Genomic DNA, 15,040 nt, shown 5'->3' with positions numbered 1-15,040 from the left:
TGCCGAGGCTGACGGCTGTCGAGTATCGTGAGGCCCGAGATCTGTGACGTAAGGTCTTGACCCCAGCCCGTGACAAGACTCGCCCCCACTCAACGAGGGTTGAGAGGACTACGAGAGAGATTGTTAGGGGCATTCCGACGCCACCCTTCATGAGGACCTCACGCGATGGATCCTAGTACAACACCACCCAGTTATTGTCATCCCTTAATTATATTGGCTTTCATTAGCTGTCTCATTCCGTAGTTATTGTCGGGTTATTACTTGTAGTAATAATGTATATTATAGTATATTATGTATATTATAATATAATGTAGTAATTATGTATAAATAAATATGAGTGGTATATAAAATATAAACCTCGAGTCTTACATATTTATTTTTAACTTCCCGCTAAGAAAATCGAAGATTTTCAAAAATCGGGAAGTTATTGTTTTCACCCCGTTTTGCAAAAATCGAGTTTTCATCAGATCTCGACGTTTGAAGGTCACAGGAAGCTTCCCTGACTATCCCCGGGAGGTTGTCACGGTGTCTGTATGTGTGTGTGTGTGTGTGTGTGTGTGTGTGTGTGTGTGTGTGTGTGTGTGTGTGTGTGTGTGTGAAAATATGTGAACCGCTTATAACTTTTGAACGGCTTGACCGATTTCATCGCGGTTGCTGCCATTCGAAAGGGCTTGACCAAACTTAGATTTTGAAAACTATTTGGACCGATCCAGATCAATAGATTTTGAGAAATCTTCAAAAAACTGAAAAAAAAATTTTTTTCAAATGTGGTTTTTTTGGAATAACTTTTATACGGCTTGATGGTTCAATTCCAAAAACTAATCAGCTCTTAACCTCAAAAAACCACGTCGATCGCCACCAGTCCGGTCAAAATCGGTTGATTCGTTCGAGAGATATCGTGAACGAAAGAAAACCGAAAAAAGTGTTATTTCGGAATAACTCCAAAATTCCTAGCGCGATCAATTCAAAATTTAAGATTCTTTGTGAGGCTTGAAAAACTGCGTCAAATGCTGCAAACCGCGTGAAAATCGGTTGACTCATTCAAAAGTTATTGCGGTTTACAAATTCAAAAAATAGTGTCATCAAATCCCTATTAGACTTTTGAGCTCGAAGAGCTCAAAAGCATAGGAAAACAATCTCTTTGATCTTGGAGAGCTTAAAATAACCCATAAATTGTATTTTTGAGCTCGAAGAGCTCAAAAACGCGATTGGTGCAATTTTAAGCGCCTAAGTATGGAATTAGCGGGAAGTTGCAGGGATGGCCTTCAGGGTCACCCGTTTTCCTAATTTTTTTAATAATAATTCTTTTTTTTAGTAAGCCAAAAATTTCCAATATAAACGGTGAGCCTGGCTTGGTAAATCCCCGGGTCAGGCAAAACCCCGTTATATTATATATAATTATATTTAAGTTATATGTTTATAACCAGATATAATCACATGTAACAATATTCAATTATTTTAAAATCATTTCCCCATAAATTAATTTGGAACAACTAAAAAAAAAAATGATCTAGTTTTCATCTCCAAATAACTTTATTCCTTCATAAATTTAAAAACGTTTAAATTATCATTCATGATTTTCGCGAAACATAATTCCAAAAAAAATACAATTACCGAAACAAAATTACTGACAATAAAAATGTAAATGATGTTTTCCATGTGATCCATAGTTATCACTTGATAGTTATCAGGCTCCTTACGCCTTGACTGTTTGTATGTCTTTAGTAATCTTTTGATTTCATGACCCGTGAAACCGCCTTCGAACAACATTGAAAGTTTCTTATTAAATTGCGGAAATATAGGCCAATTGCGACGAGTGTAGTATGTGCAGAAGATCCCTGATATTACAGGCTTCTTCAGTATATGACAGTTTTCGGTCATCAATGTCTGAAGGACCAACACCTTTCCACCAAACGCCTGATTTTCTTGAAGCTGGGAGCAGTTTACAGTTCCAATAATGAGCTTAACATTCTTTATGCCAATGCGCTTCAAAGCTGGGGCACTTGCTTCCCCAGCTAGAACACTGTAGTTAAATCTATTCAAATCTTCAATGTTTTCTATAGCTCGCGCCGCGCTTTTAGAACTCAATACTGTGTTCATATTCGCTTGTATGATATTGTTGGCAATCATAAAACCAAGTATTGTACATACAAATATTATCTTTCCGCGAATTTCCAGCGGTAAGCTAGGCAATGGCAAGCTCAGGAAGATACGGATGGTGTCGATGATATTCCTAGAGAACGGCTGTTTTAGGACGTATCGTTGCAGAACAAAGATCGAGAGACTCGTGCCCAAGAAAAGCGCAACTATCGACAAGGGCAGAAAAGAAAACATTCTCCCAGCAAAGACAGTCAACTCGCGGTATTCTGTAATCACGGACAAGTCGAAGTGATGGATCGGATATGTGAACTCTGCTTTTTTGTCAGTGTTCCTCAGGAACAACGAATCCATCGCCAAATCTATTCTTCCACTACCAACTTGCCATAACAATCCCTTGTTAGTTGCGTTGTCAAACTGGCCTATAACTTTGAGGACATCATTGAACACAAGAGTCGCGTTTAGCTTGTTCATCACAAATCTGATCATTTCATAGTCAAAGCCTTCAGCAGTCTTCATTTCATTTTTAACCTTACTTACTATATAGGGAGGAATGGCAGAGAAACTTACTCTAACAGGGTGTCCTTGAAGATCTCGAGTCTTGTCAAAGAACAAATTTCTGTGGGTCACGTAATCTGAAAAAGGCATTCTTTAGTTAGCACATGAAGTAAAAACACCAATTATTAATACTATAAGGAATCAAATCACTTACCTCCACTGAAGTTTTGGCTGAACATCGTCCAGCGACTACCAGCCTTCTGAACTTCATCAACCTTCTGCCATGAAGCAGGTGCGAATTCACTGAACGGATTGTAGCTAAACAGCTTATAAACCTGTTCCCAGCACAGGAAAATAGTGTTAATTACGTCATTTTTCCAAGCTTCCTTCAAGAACAATTGAGCATTGGAGCATCCATCGCTTGCACCATCAATAATTACAAAGAACTGGCCAAATTCCCGCCATCTTTCGTTCAGAAGAACATCAGTTACTTTAGCTGGTGATGTCAAAATCATAACAACACAAGGAACCGGAGTGTTTTGACTCTTCGGGATGCTGTAGATGTTCGATTTGTCAAGCAGCGTCACTGATGCAATCATCGTCTTATGGAAATCAATATACAGAGCATTCGCAGGCGAGTCACTAATCAATAAGCTTGCTTTTATGCCAGGAAACAGATGCTGAATGAGATTATTTTGGAAATGTAACGTAATCAAAATTCACACCAAATAGAACATAAACAAGATCTAGCTTACCGTGAAATTGATCCGATCGTTCATTTTAACTGACGGTGTTAGAATGTTTGTGTAATATGCGTAAACACAGTAAGTATACGAATAAATTATGCAAATAATACAAAATATTAGTTTTAACATTTGTGTTATGTTAATTTATTGTTTCTCTCGATGCTACCTGATACAAACTAAAACATCAAATGGCGCACATAAGAGCTTGCAGAAATTCTATTACTTATGCTGTTAAGTACTTGTTGCTTGTTGTTTGTCACGCAAGCGGAAAAGATAGAGAAAATTATTGATGATTACAAAAGTTTGCTCGACGATTAAACTGACGATTGAAAATTGATCATGGCAGACTCTTGATTTATAATCAGGTGGAAAGAAAAAAGATTATTTTGTAGAAACATAGATAATATGTGCTTGATTTTGAATTTTTTTTTTTATCCATTAATCTTCACGGCGTGAAAAAAGTGTAATTGTAGCTTACAGAAATCACGCAAACATATTGTAATTTTGATATCTATCATCACGCCGTGCTACTGTTGGATAAAATGACCGTGTCTGCGTAACTCGTTCATCCTTGAACTCCATGGATTTTCAAGAATTAATTGTGTTAAGAAAACTCTAAGAAACAAAGACAAAATTTAGTAACAATTTGGAATAAGCCTTCTGGCTCAAAATTATTGATCAAGTAAATGCATGCCGATTTAGACATTTATAGTTTAATATACTATTTATCGATTCTTGCTTTCAAAATCTTGCTTAGGTCCGGCACTAATCTAGATACAGAATTTTGATTAACTATCTTGCTCAAGGATTGTTCGATTCTTTGATACTCTGATCAAGAAACCTATCCAATATCAACGTTACTTAGGAAGATACTTTACAACAGACCAAAAAAGACTAACAACAGTCTTCCGTAACCGCTCAAAGTTCAATTCAAAGAAGAAAATAATTAATGATACCAAAGAAAGAGCAACAAAAATACTAAATGTAAAGCTCATGTGATCCATTGATATCACTTGATACTGCTCAGGTTCTTGAGATTTTGAACGCTGATAATTTCTCAAAACATGCTCGATATGATAATTACTCATGCCTGTTTCGAATAAAATTAACAATTGTTTAGTAATTTTGGGAAATATCGGCCAATTTCGTCGAGTATAGTAAGCATTGAACATTCCAGACACGAGTGGTTTTTTAGACAAGTGACAGGTTTTAGTCATAATCGTTCGGAGGATGTATTCTTTGCCCACAAAAGCTTCATTTTTTTTCAACTTTGAGCAGTGCATGTTTTTAGATACTATTTTAACTTTCTTTAGATTATCATTGATCAACACAGGCTTAATAAAGTGAGGAGCACAAACTTCGTAGTTAAGCTCTTTTAAATCCTTAAAACTTTCAACATTTCTAGCTGCATTTTTTGATGTTAGAACTGTGTTCATATTCGCTTGGATTACGATATTGGCAATTGAGAAGCTTACTAGTGTTACACCGAAGATTATTCGTCCTCGAGAAGTGAATGGCAATGTGGGCAACGCAATATTTAAGAAGACGCGAAGAATATCAAGGATATGCCTTGAGTACGGGTCGTTGAACACGATCCGTAGAAGGATGAAGACCAGAGTACTTGTGATGAAGAACAAGGCTGCTATCGATGAGGGGAGAAAGGCGAATAGATGTCCACCAAGCTTATTGAACTTGCGTTGCTGAGAAATTACTGAGATCTTCGATTCGAAGTATGGATATGTCAATTCAGCTTTGTGTAAGGTGCCTCTAGCTATCAAGGAAGTCATTAGTAAATCAATTTTTTTTTGTGTGATTAGCCAAAATACACCACCGGTGGTCGTGTTGCCAAGTTCATCTATCACCGTGGGAATATTATAGATCGTGGTTGCGTTCAGCTTCTCTAAGATCAGCTTTATTACTTCATAATCGTAACCTTCGAAAGTAGTAGTTCCGTTGGTTAATTTGTATGACACAAACGGAGATAATTTCATGGCACCAACTTTTATGAGATATCCTCCAAGTTTATCAGTTTTTTCAAAAAATAAGCTGCTGCATGATGTGTGATCTGAAATAATGTTCAATTTTATCAAGATTTATGAAAAACATCATTATTAAACATCGCTATTATGACATTGAGAAAAAAAGCAACTCAAAGCAAAATTGGAAGTAGATTTCTCGTCGTTTCTGAAAGCTCCACCGTAAAAAATTTTGCGTCATTTGATTTAAGAAAATTAACACAAAAAATTGTTAAATATTTAACTCAAGTTTTTGACGCAATGACGAACAATTTTTTACTGTGTAGTGAAATCTTTGAAACGACTGCAACAGCAAAATTTCATCACAAATATGAAAAATTTTCATTATAGAAACTCATAACGGGATGAAAATCAAAGTTTATTGCATAAACTTCTACATACCTTTCACGGAAATTGAATAAGTTATTGCGTTAAATAGTTATTTGGAAGAAAAGCAGTGAAAGTATAAAATTTTTAATTTTTGAAAATTTCAAATTGCTACCGTTCCTAAATTAACTGATCAATTTTGCTTAAATTTGAATTTGACATTCCAAGTTTTATTAAAATCCAATAAGAATTGTGGGCCCTAGATTGGCCACATGTTGCGTTATTTCGTGTATGTATACATAATTTTTAATCAAACGTGTTTTGTGATCTAACCTGACGAGCTGAGTCATGAAATCGCAAAATTTTTCAAAAATTTCGTCATGAAAAATGCAATAATTAGATTTCTATGAAATCTACCAAAAACTACTTGATTAAAGAGAAATCTATATTGTTAATCTAAAATATAATTATAAAAAAAATACACACTTGGATCATAAATTTGGCCGAGCATAGTCCAAGGATGATCATAAATCGCTGGTAAAACTAACATTTTTTCCCAACTTATTGGTGCAAAGTCCGTAAATGGATTAAAACTATAAACTTTCGGAACTTGACCATCCTGATCTAAGCACATAAAAACAGTATTGAGTATATCGTTTTTCCAAGCTTCCATCAAGAATGACTGAGCATTGACGCATCCATTGTCACTGTCTCCACCATCTAAGATTATGAAAAACTGGTTGAAATCTCGCCACGTATCATTAGCAAGAACTTCTTTGACTTTCAATGGCGAAGATACCATCATGATAATAAAAGACACTCGAGTCTTTCTTTCCTTCTTATAATCCACTGAACGGTTGAACAAAGTCACGGATCCAATCATGTGCTTATAAAAGTTTTTATACATTGAATCCGTTGATGAATCGGAAATTAAGAAATTTCCCTTTGCATTAGGAAGACAACGGTCAATCAAATCAATCTAAAATACACGAACTTAATTTGAGAAATAAGGAACACTAAAATTATAACTGATAAAACTATTTCTAACATACCATTAAATTAATCCGTTCATCTGCTTGGATCGATAATAAACGAATACGAAAGGCAAACACGTTGCAGTTAAATGATAAAAATAAAATAATAGTGGGATAAAACATTTGCACTGATAAATGACAACGTTTCGCTTCAGCAGACTGGCATTTACTACAGGGACGATTAGCATAATTTTATGTTAAAGTTTATAAATGATTGTAATCCTATTGCTTTCTTCTTTTTGCTGCTCATACGACATGCAATATTGGTAAATAACTATAGTAAGCTACTAACTGTATTAAAAATCAACATTTTACAATTTAACAATTTTTATTTTCTTGTATTACAAATTTGAAGTTAAGGATTGTATTTTTTGTATCTTTATTCGTTTTCAAATTTTCAATATAGAGTTAATGAACTTTATATATTGGTGCAAAATAGTAATATAATAATTAAAAATTGTTTTCTACTTTAAAGTTTTTTTTTTTTTTTTTTTTTTTTTTTTCAAATTTTTGTTAATTTTTTTTCAAACTCTTATGTTTTTCTTAAGGGAGATAGCCACTGTGAAATTTAAAAAAAAAAAAATGGAAAACGGTTGACCCTAAAGGCCATCCCTGCAACTTCCCGCTAATTCCATACCTATTAAGCGCTTAAAATTGCACTTATGACGTTTTTGAGCTCTTTGAGCTCAAAAATACAATTGATGTGTTACTTTGAGCTCTTCGAACTCAATGAGATAGCTGTTCTATGCTATTGAGCTCTTCAAGCTCAAAAGTTTGATAAAACACTATTTTTTGAATTTTCAAACCGCAATAACTTTTAAATGAATGAACCGATTTTCACGCGCTCTTGTAGGAAAAATATTATATACAACGGGGCCTGTCTTGGCACAATACTGGGTTGCCCAGACTCGGCCGAACAATACTGGCCCACGACTGGACCACTACTCAACTAACAAGTCTTGGTTGATCAGTCTTGAGCCACGATCCATCCAATATCTATCTAACAAGTCTTGGTTTGCCAGTCTTGAACCAATACGCAGCTAATATTCAACTGACAAGTCTTGGTTTGCTACTCTTGGACCATGATCTAGCCAATGTCTATGTAACAAGTCTTGGTTTGACAGTCTTGAACCAAGACCTAGCCAATATTCAACTGACAAATCTTGGTTTGCTACTCCTGGACCAAGATATAGCCAATGTCTATGTAACAAGTCTTGGTTTGCTAGTCTTAAACCAAGACCCAGCCAATATTCAATTGACAAGTCTTGGTTTACTACTCTTGGACCAAGATCTAGCCAATGTCTACATAGATGATTCGACCATTGCGGGAATGGTCCCGGGGAAAAAAAATTATATATAATTATGTATGAGTTTTGGCCATATAAAATTATATATAATTATATAAAATTATATAAAAAAAATTTTATATTTTTTTTAAATTTTATAAAAATTTTTAACTTCCCGCTAAGAAAATCTAAGATTTTCAAAAATCGGGAAGTTATTGTTTTCACCCCGTTTTGCAAGAATCGAGTTTTCATCAGATCTCGACGTTTGAAAGTCACAGGAAGCTTTCCTGACTATCCCCGCGAGGTTGTCACGGTGTCTGTATGTATGTGTGTGTGTGTGTGTGTGTGTGTTTTTTTTTTTTTTTTTTTTTTTTCTCTTTAGGGGGGGGGGAATCCTTTTTACGGATTCCAGGCGTAGCTGTTTGGCCTGGATATGTGGCGACTCGACGCTGACGCCCCTACCCACTAAACCCTAAAACCCCGTTCTCTTCTATCCTCTGATCCCCATGGTACCGCCGTAAGGCATTTCTTCGCGGGGGGAGGAATTAGCTGCCGCTTTTCCTTCTAGTGGCTAAGATGTTATTTCTTCCTTCTAGATTCTGTCTTTCGCTCTTTTCCTCTCAATGGATCGCAACTCGGTAAGCACTTTTGTAGCCAAAGTGCTTGTGGCGTTCCAGGCAGCTTCTGATGACAGCATTGCTGCTACTATTGTCTCTGGTTGGATTTTCCTCTTCAGGATATTCTCCAGCTCATCGCGCTGTTGGTTGAAACGTGGATACACAAAGAAAACATGCTCCGCATCTTCATTGACCCCTGAACAGGACGGGCATTCTGGGGTATCATCGTGCTTAAGGGGGTATTCTGGTCTAGAAGCCTAAATTTTAGGCATTTTTCAAACTAACATAAAAAAAAAATTAAGAACATTTTTACTATCGGTTTATTAACGTTTCAAGAATATAAAAAAAAATTGAAAAAAAAAAAAATGATAAATTGGACAAATTACAGGTCGGTGAAGTGGGGGCTACAAAAAAAACGGTGCACCCTGGTTGACATGATTCCAGCCCTTGTAGTGATCTGAAACAAAAAAATTTGAAAAATTCTCAATCTGTAAAGATGTCGCTATCGCGTTGACTTTAGTCAAGAAAAAAAAAAATTCACAAAATGGCGTCGACATGAAATATCAATTTTTTTTTACCCCCTTTTTTTGACCTTTTCGAATTTTTTAAAAATACTCCAAATTGAAATTTTTTAAAATCCAAAGCAGACGCGATAGAGAGATATATAAAGAAGATTCCCACCAAATTTCAAAGGAATCGGTCGGGTAGAACTTGAGATATCATGTCAACCACTTCAAAAAAAGTAGTTTTGAGAAAAACGCGTTTAAAGTTTGAGAAACAATTATAGTAGAATAACTCGTATAATAACATTCAATACTCACTTTGGATTAATCGGCGATTCCAGATCCATACATTGGGCCTTCCTCAACTTCATATTCGATGTTTTGTGAAGTTCTTTCAGCTAATCGAGCTGTTCTGCCTTCTTTGGAAGCAGCAGTAGCTCGTAGCTCAGAGCGCTCAATCCGAACTTCATTACGTCTGATAGCAAATGAATGAGCTTCAGTACCAACGGTGATGCCCATAAGTTCCATCATTTTTAAGATGGGTAAATAACCTTCATTAAAAATGGCAACAGCTAAATAATTCGCAATTTGAATTGTTTGAGATCCAGCGTGAATATGCTTGGGAGCAAAAGTCCATATTAATGAATTGAGCGATTCATTGTTATTTTGAGTTTCGGATCCCAAACATCGATGTAGTAAATCGTCAGACGATAAACTGGTATAAATGGGCTCAATTACTTTCAGTACTTTTTCATCCAGGGGGGGATGTTCGTGGACAAACTCTTCAAGAGTGTTCTCAGCTGAGGCTTGTTGCCATTTACACCAGCTTGACGAACCAGTTGGGCAGTACATGTGTTGTGGATTCTTATCGCTTGAACTTTTATGATAATAAGTAGCCCATATTTCATTCTTCATACTCTGCAAACAATCAGGATGCCGACGAATTGCCAGACCGTAGTATAAACTCAACTCATTGATTACTTTATCTGTCAATTTACCAGCTCCTCTGCCGCCAATACCACTATTGTCTTTTTTTGCTTTACGCAACCTGGAACCCATACGTTTCTGGACATGCCCAACACACTCTTTTTTTTCTACGACTGGATCATCATCATACGGGTTGATATCAAGAATACCTTTAAATGTCTTGGAGTCTCCATCTCCAATGCATTTTGGAAAGGGAGCTTGCCACATGACCAGATGACAGCTTTGGATGTGCTGTCAGATTCCCAGGGTTGGGTACTCAGGTGTTTATATGGCTCTGCTATCAGTACCAAGTCAAGCTCTAGTTCTCGCACGGATTGCATGAGCAGGTCATGCGCTGCCTCACAATGGTTGAGATTGAGCTGCAGTATCCTCATGCTTGTTTGTTCGTCAACTTCTGGAGTGCATCTTGAAATAACGGGCACTTATGGGTACCGGCATGGTGGGCAACATTCTCTGCACTTTCAATCTCAGCACATAATGCACATTTGGCGGGATTTTTACAATCAGCAATCTTGTGCTCTTCTTGTCCGCACCTGATGCAAAGCTTCGACCGGTCCACCTTGCTTTTGCACTGGGATCCATGATGTCCGAAATACCAGCATTTATAGCATTGAATAGGTCTCTTCGTTGTCCTTATTCGGCAATTAACCCAACCAATCCGGATTTTGCTACTTCCATCCAGTAGTTTCTGTGCTGTTGCTGCTGGTAGAATTACTGTGGCAATTTGAGTACCTCTATAGGCTTTACGGATCTTAATTGCCTCTAGTGGTATCTCACAGCCATCTCCAGCTTCCTCCTGTAGGGCACCCTGGATGTGATCCTTAGTTGTGTCATCATCGACGTCTCGGATCTCAATTACCTCCTGTGGTCCTTTGCAGATTACTTTTGCGTCTTCTTTCAGAATGTCTGCAATGGTCTTTCTAAATGTTTGGCCTTTGTCGGTGCTCTTTCTCGAAAGAGTTATCAGCATATCTCCAGCATTGGTCTTATGGATCTTCTCTACCGTACTGCGGACCTGGTCGTCAGGGATGTCCTGTTTTATTCGACGCAGGATCTCGGCGTACTTTGCTTTCTCTGTCAGCCGAATGATGAGGGCATCCGGTCTGATCCATTTCCGCGGTTTCTTTCGCTTGGGTTCAGGTCGGGGCTCCTTTGACGTCTGTTTTGAGAGCATCTATTTCTTCTGTCGCTTTAGCTCTTGCTTGGACTGAACTTTTTGCCAGACTGACGATTTTTCCTGTTCGTCGCTTCGCCCTGCCGCTCCTTGTGGAGGGCTTTTCTTCAAATCCTTTTTCTTCATGGCTTGGCTGATTTTTGGGTCAGGAGAAGGTCGATGTTTTCTCTTACCTGACTTGTTGCTGGCTTCACTTTTGTCTTCCGCGACTGATTCACCGTCACCTTCAGCTCCGGTGTCCATTGCTTCGTCAGTCACGTCGATAGCCTGACAGTCTTTCTCCGGTGTAGCATGGGATATGCGCTGCAATGATGAGCGCCACTCCTCGTCCAGCTTCTCAAACCTTTGAAGGGCGTTAGTTACACCAGTCATCTTGGATTTAATCTCTTTGTGAATGTTGACCTTTGGTTGAACGAAATCATTCAACTCACTGATCAGCTTTTCAAGGCATTTGAGCGCTTGCGAACGCTTCATTTCAGCGCTTGCGTCAATCGCTGCTTGTTGGGCATGTAGCCCGTTTCCACTTTTGTTTGTTTCCTTTGAATTACTCATACTTTTTAATTTACCAGCGCATCGTACGGAGTGGAGCGGGTTGCCATAACTAGGAACGGGTGTACCCTCGGAGATAGTACTCCTACCCCAGTTCCCTGAGGCCTAGCCGACACTTAGCCAGTCCCGGAATACACGGATGGACTAGACTCGCTCGGAGCGGTGAAGATTCCGATCTCTAACACTCACTGCGTACTTCCTGATCAAGGCCCGAAGTGGCTGGCTCCTGATCCACTGCTGCAACTTACACCTCGGTAGAGCAAGCTCACATCAGCCGTGGCCTGCATCGTCGGAAACTACGATACAGGTTCCGGTCACTCCCAGTGGGTCACAGCAGAGAACGATCGTCTTGTTAGGTCAGTTAGTGCGACCAACCCATTAAAGGAGAGTTTTGTCCACGGGAGCGTATTTTGTTTGGTTATTTTGCTTGGCTCCTACCCGCTGTACCTCATCAACTAAGAGATTAAGTGTCATCCAAGGACAGCGAGCGTTTTCCCATCCGCTCGGGGAGACGCGCCCGGTAGCAGTATCTCTTCTGCCCCGAGTGTGTGTGTGTGTGTGTGTGTGTGTGTGTGTGTGTGTGTGTGTGTGTGTGTGTGTTTGTGTGAAAGTATGTAACCGCTTATAACTTTTGAACGGCTTGACCGATTTCATCGCGGTTGGTGCTATTCGAAAAGGCTTGACTAAACTTAGATTTTGAAAACTATTTGGACCGATCCAGATCAATAGATTTTGAGAAATCTTCAAAAAACTGAAAAAAAAATTTTTTTCAAATGTGGTTTTTTTGGAATAACTTTTATACGGCTTGATGGTTCAATTCCAAAAACTAATCAGCTCTTAACCTCAAAAAACCACGTCGATCGCTACCAGTCCGGTCAAAATCGGTTGATTCGTTCGAGAGATATCGTGAACGAAAGAAAACCGAAAAAAGTGTTATTTCGGAATAACTCCAAAATTCCTAGCGCGATCAATTCAAAATTTAAGATTCTTTGTGAGGCTTGAAAAACTGCGTCAAATGCTGCCAACCGCGTGAAAATCGGTTTACTCATTCAAAAGTTATTGCGGTTTACAAATTCAAAAAATAGTGTCATCAAATCCCTATTAGACTTTTGAGCTCGAAGAGCTCAAAAGCATAGGAAAACAACCTCTTTGGGCTTGGAGAGCTTAAAATAACCCATAAATTGTATTTTTGAGCTCGAAGAGCTCAAAAACGCGATTGGTGCAATTTTAAGCGCCTAAGTATGGAATTAGAGGGAAGTTGCAGGGATGGCCTTCAGGGTCAACCGTTTTCCTAATTTTTTTTTTTTATTTTTAAATTAAAAATAAGTAGGTATTGGGCCTCACAGAATATTTGCGATCAAATATCTGATGAAAAATTCTGAGTGTCGACGGGATTTGAACTCGAGTCCTTCTAGTTGCCAGTCCTGCGCGCTGCCACTGGTCCGCATTACACGATACAACTACAGGAAATTTTTTATTTTATTTGAATTGAAACAAGATAGGCTAGGTTTTTATTAAAATTCCATAAAATTCTTTAATATTTCATGGAGCTTCACAGAAGTAGTAGTTTTAATTTTTGATTGTTGATTTTATCTGTTATTTATGGTTAACCTTTATTTTTTATTGTAATTATCCCCGGGTGGAAAAAATTGTGTATAATTTTATATGATTATATATAAATCATCCTATGTACCCGGGGAAAAAAAATTATATATAATTATATAAAATTATATCTAATTATATATAATTTGATCTAATTTTCTATAAATATATATAAAATTTAATATAATTAAGTATAATTTTATATAATTTTGTATAAATATATAAATTTATACATAATTATATATAATGTTATCTTCCCGTGGAAAAAATTTTTTATATAATACGATATAATTATATAAAATTATATATAATTATACATAATTGTAATTTAAAATTTTATATAAATATATATAATTATATAAAATTCTATATAATTATATAAAATCCTATATAATGTCTGAGCAGAATTTTCCGAAAATTCACAAGTTTTCTCAATTTTTTCAAAATAGCTCAAACTATATTGGAATCACAGAAAATACAACTAATTGAGAGTTTGTAAAGAGTAAAATTCTCCACAGATATAAATTAAAACATTTTTCTATTTGTTCATTCATTGAAAAAATAGAGTGCTTCAAAGCTGCACCAAAGATACAGTTGACAACACGGTTGAGAAATCTAATGTAATTTTTCAATTATAAAATACTTAAATATAATCAGCGTTAAAGTTTTTTTTTAGATAAATTTTCACTTATTTTGCAAAATTTTGAAAAAATCAATTGAAAAGAACTTTAATTGTTAATAAAATTATTAAATATTACTTTCATCCATCGTTTAAAGAATTTGATGTAAATGAAATCGAATTTAAAATGTGGACTTCAACCGATCGATGTACTATTGTAAACGTTATTTCGGATTCCGATGACTTTATTGATACCTTAGCGACGCAACTTGAGAAACTTTTAAAACATGACTTTATAGTAAAAATACAAAGTCGGTTTTTCCCTAATGCGAAATTAAATTTGAAGAGTGGTGAATTAGCGGTAGTTTTTAACTTGGTAGAAAATTGCGTTTGTTGTGCAGGAAGCTGCTCAAGGCTATCATTGGAATAATGACCAAGCTACTATATTTCAAATGGTGGTTTACTAAAACGAAAATGATACTATTAAGCATTTAGGCTTAGTTGGTATCTCAGATTGCCTTAAACATGACACAGTTTTGATTTATTTATTTCAAGAACAATTGATTTCTTTTTTAAGAGAAAAATTTACTGTTATTGAAAGAATTTTTTACTTCTCAGATGGAGCACCTCAGCAATTTAAAAATAAAAAAACATTTACTAATTTATGTTAATATTATGCTGACTTTAGAATCATCGTTGAGTGGCATTTTTTTGCGACTGCCCATGGCAAAGGACCATGCGATGGGCTTGTAGGTCCAGTAAAACGACATGCTGCTAGAGCTTCATTACAAATGGAAAATAAAAAACATATACTGGCACCACAAGATTTGAATTCCTGGGCAATCAAGAATTTTACAGGCGTTGATTTTACTTTCATAACGAATGATGATTATTTAGACAAAAAAATGTGTTAGACGTACGATATTCTTTATCAAAAACGGTAAAGGGTACACAGACATTGCACACTTTTACCGATAAATGATAAA

General features: G+C 36.6%; 2 protein-coding genes across 2 annotated transcripts; both read right to left on the bottom strand.

Moving 5' to 3' along the window:
- Positions 1–1,533: 1,533 nt before the first annotated feature.
- LOC123267850 lies at positions 1,534–3,374 on the bottom strand. Its single transcript, XM_044732737.1, has 3 exons — positions 3,351–3,374; positions 2,810–3,275; positions 1,534–2,732 (listed from the first exon to the last, which is right to left on the bottom strand). The coding sequence occupies exons 1-3, from the start codon at positions 3,372–3,374 to the stop codon at positions 1,534–1,536; spliced, it is 1,689 nt and encodes a 562-aa protein (XP_044588672.1).
- Positions 3,375–4,191: 817 nt separating this feature from the next.
- On the bottom strand, positions 4,192–6,867 carry LOC123266575. Its single transcript, XM_044730880.1, has 3 exons — positions 6,736–6,867; positions 6,170–6,662; positions 4,192–5,406 (listed from the first exon to the last, which is right to left on the bottom strand). The coding sequence occupies exons 1-3, from the start codon at positions 6,838–6,840 to the stop codon at positions 4,199–4,201; spliced, it is 1,806 nt and encodes a 601-aa protein (XP_044586815.1). The 5' UTR covers positions 6,841–6,867; the 3' UTR covers positions 4,192–4,198.
- Positions 6,868–15,040: the final 8,173 nt, after the last annotated feature.

The sequence above is a fragment of the Cotesia glomerata genome, linkage group LG6, assembly GCF_020080835.1.
Source record: "Cotesia glomerata isolate CgM1 linkage group LG6, MPM_Cglom_v2.3, whole genome shotgun sequence".
NCBI lineage: Eukaryota > Metazoa > Arthropoda > Insecta > Hymenoptera > Braconidae > Cotesia > Cotesia glomerata.
Note: the sequence above shows the minus strand (reverse complement) of the source record. Positions and strands in the feature narration are given on the sequence as shown.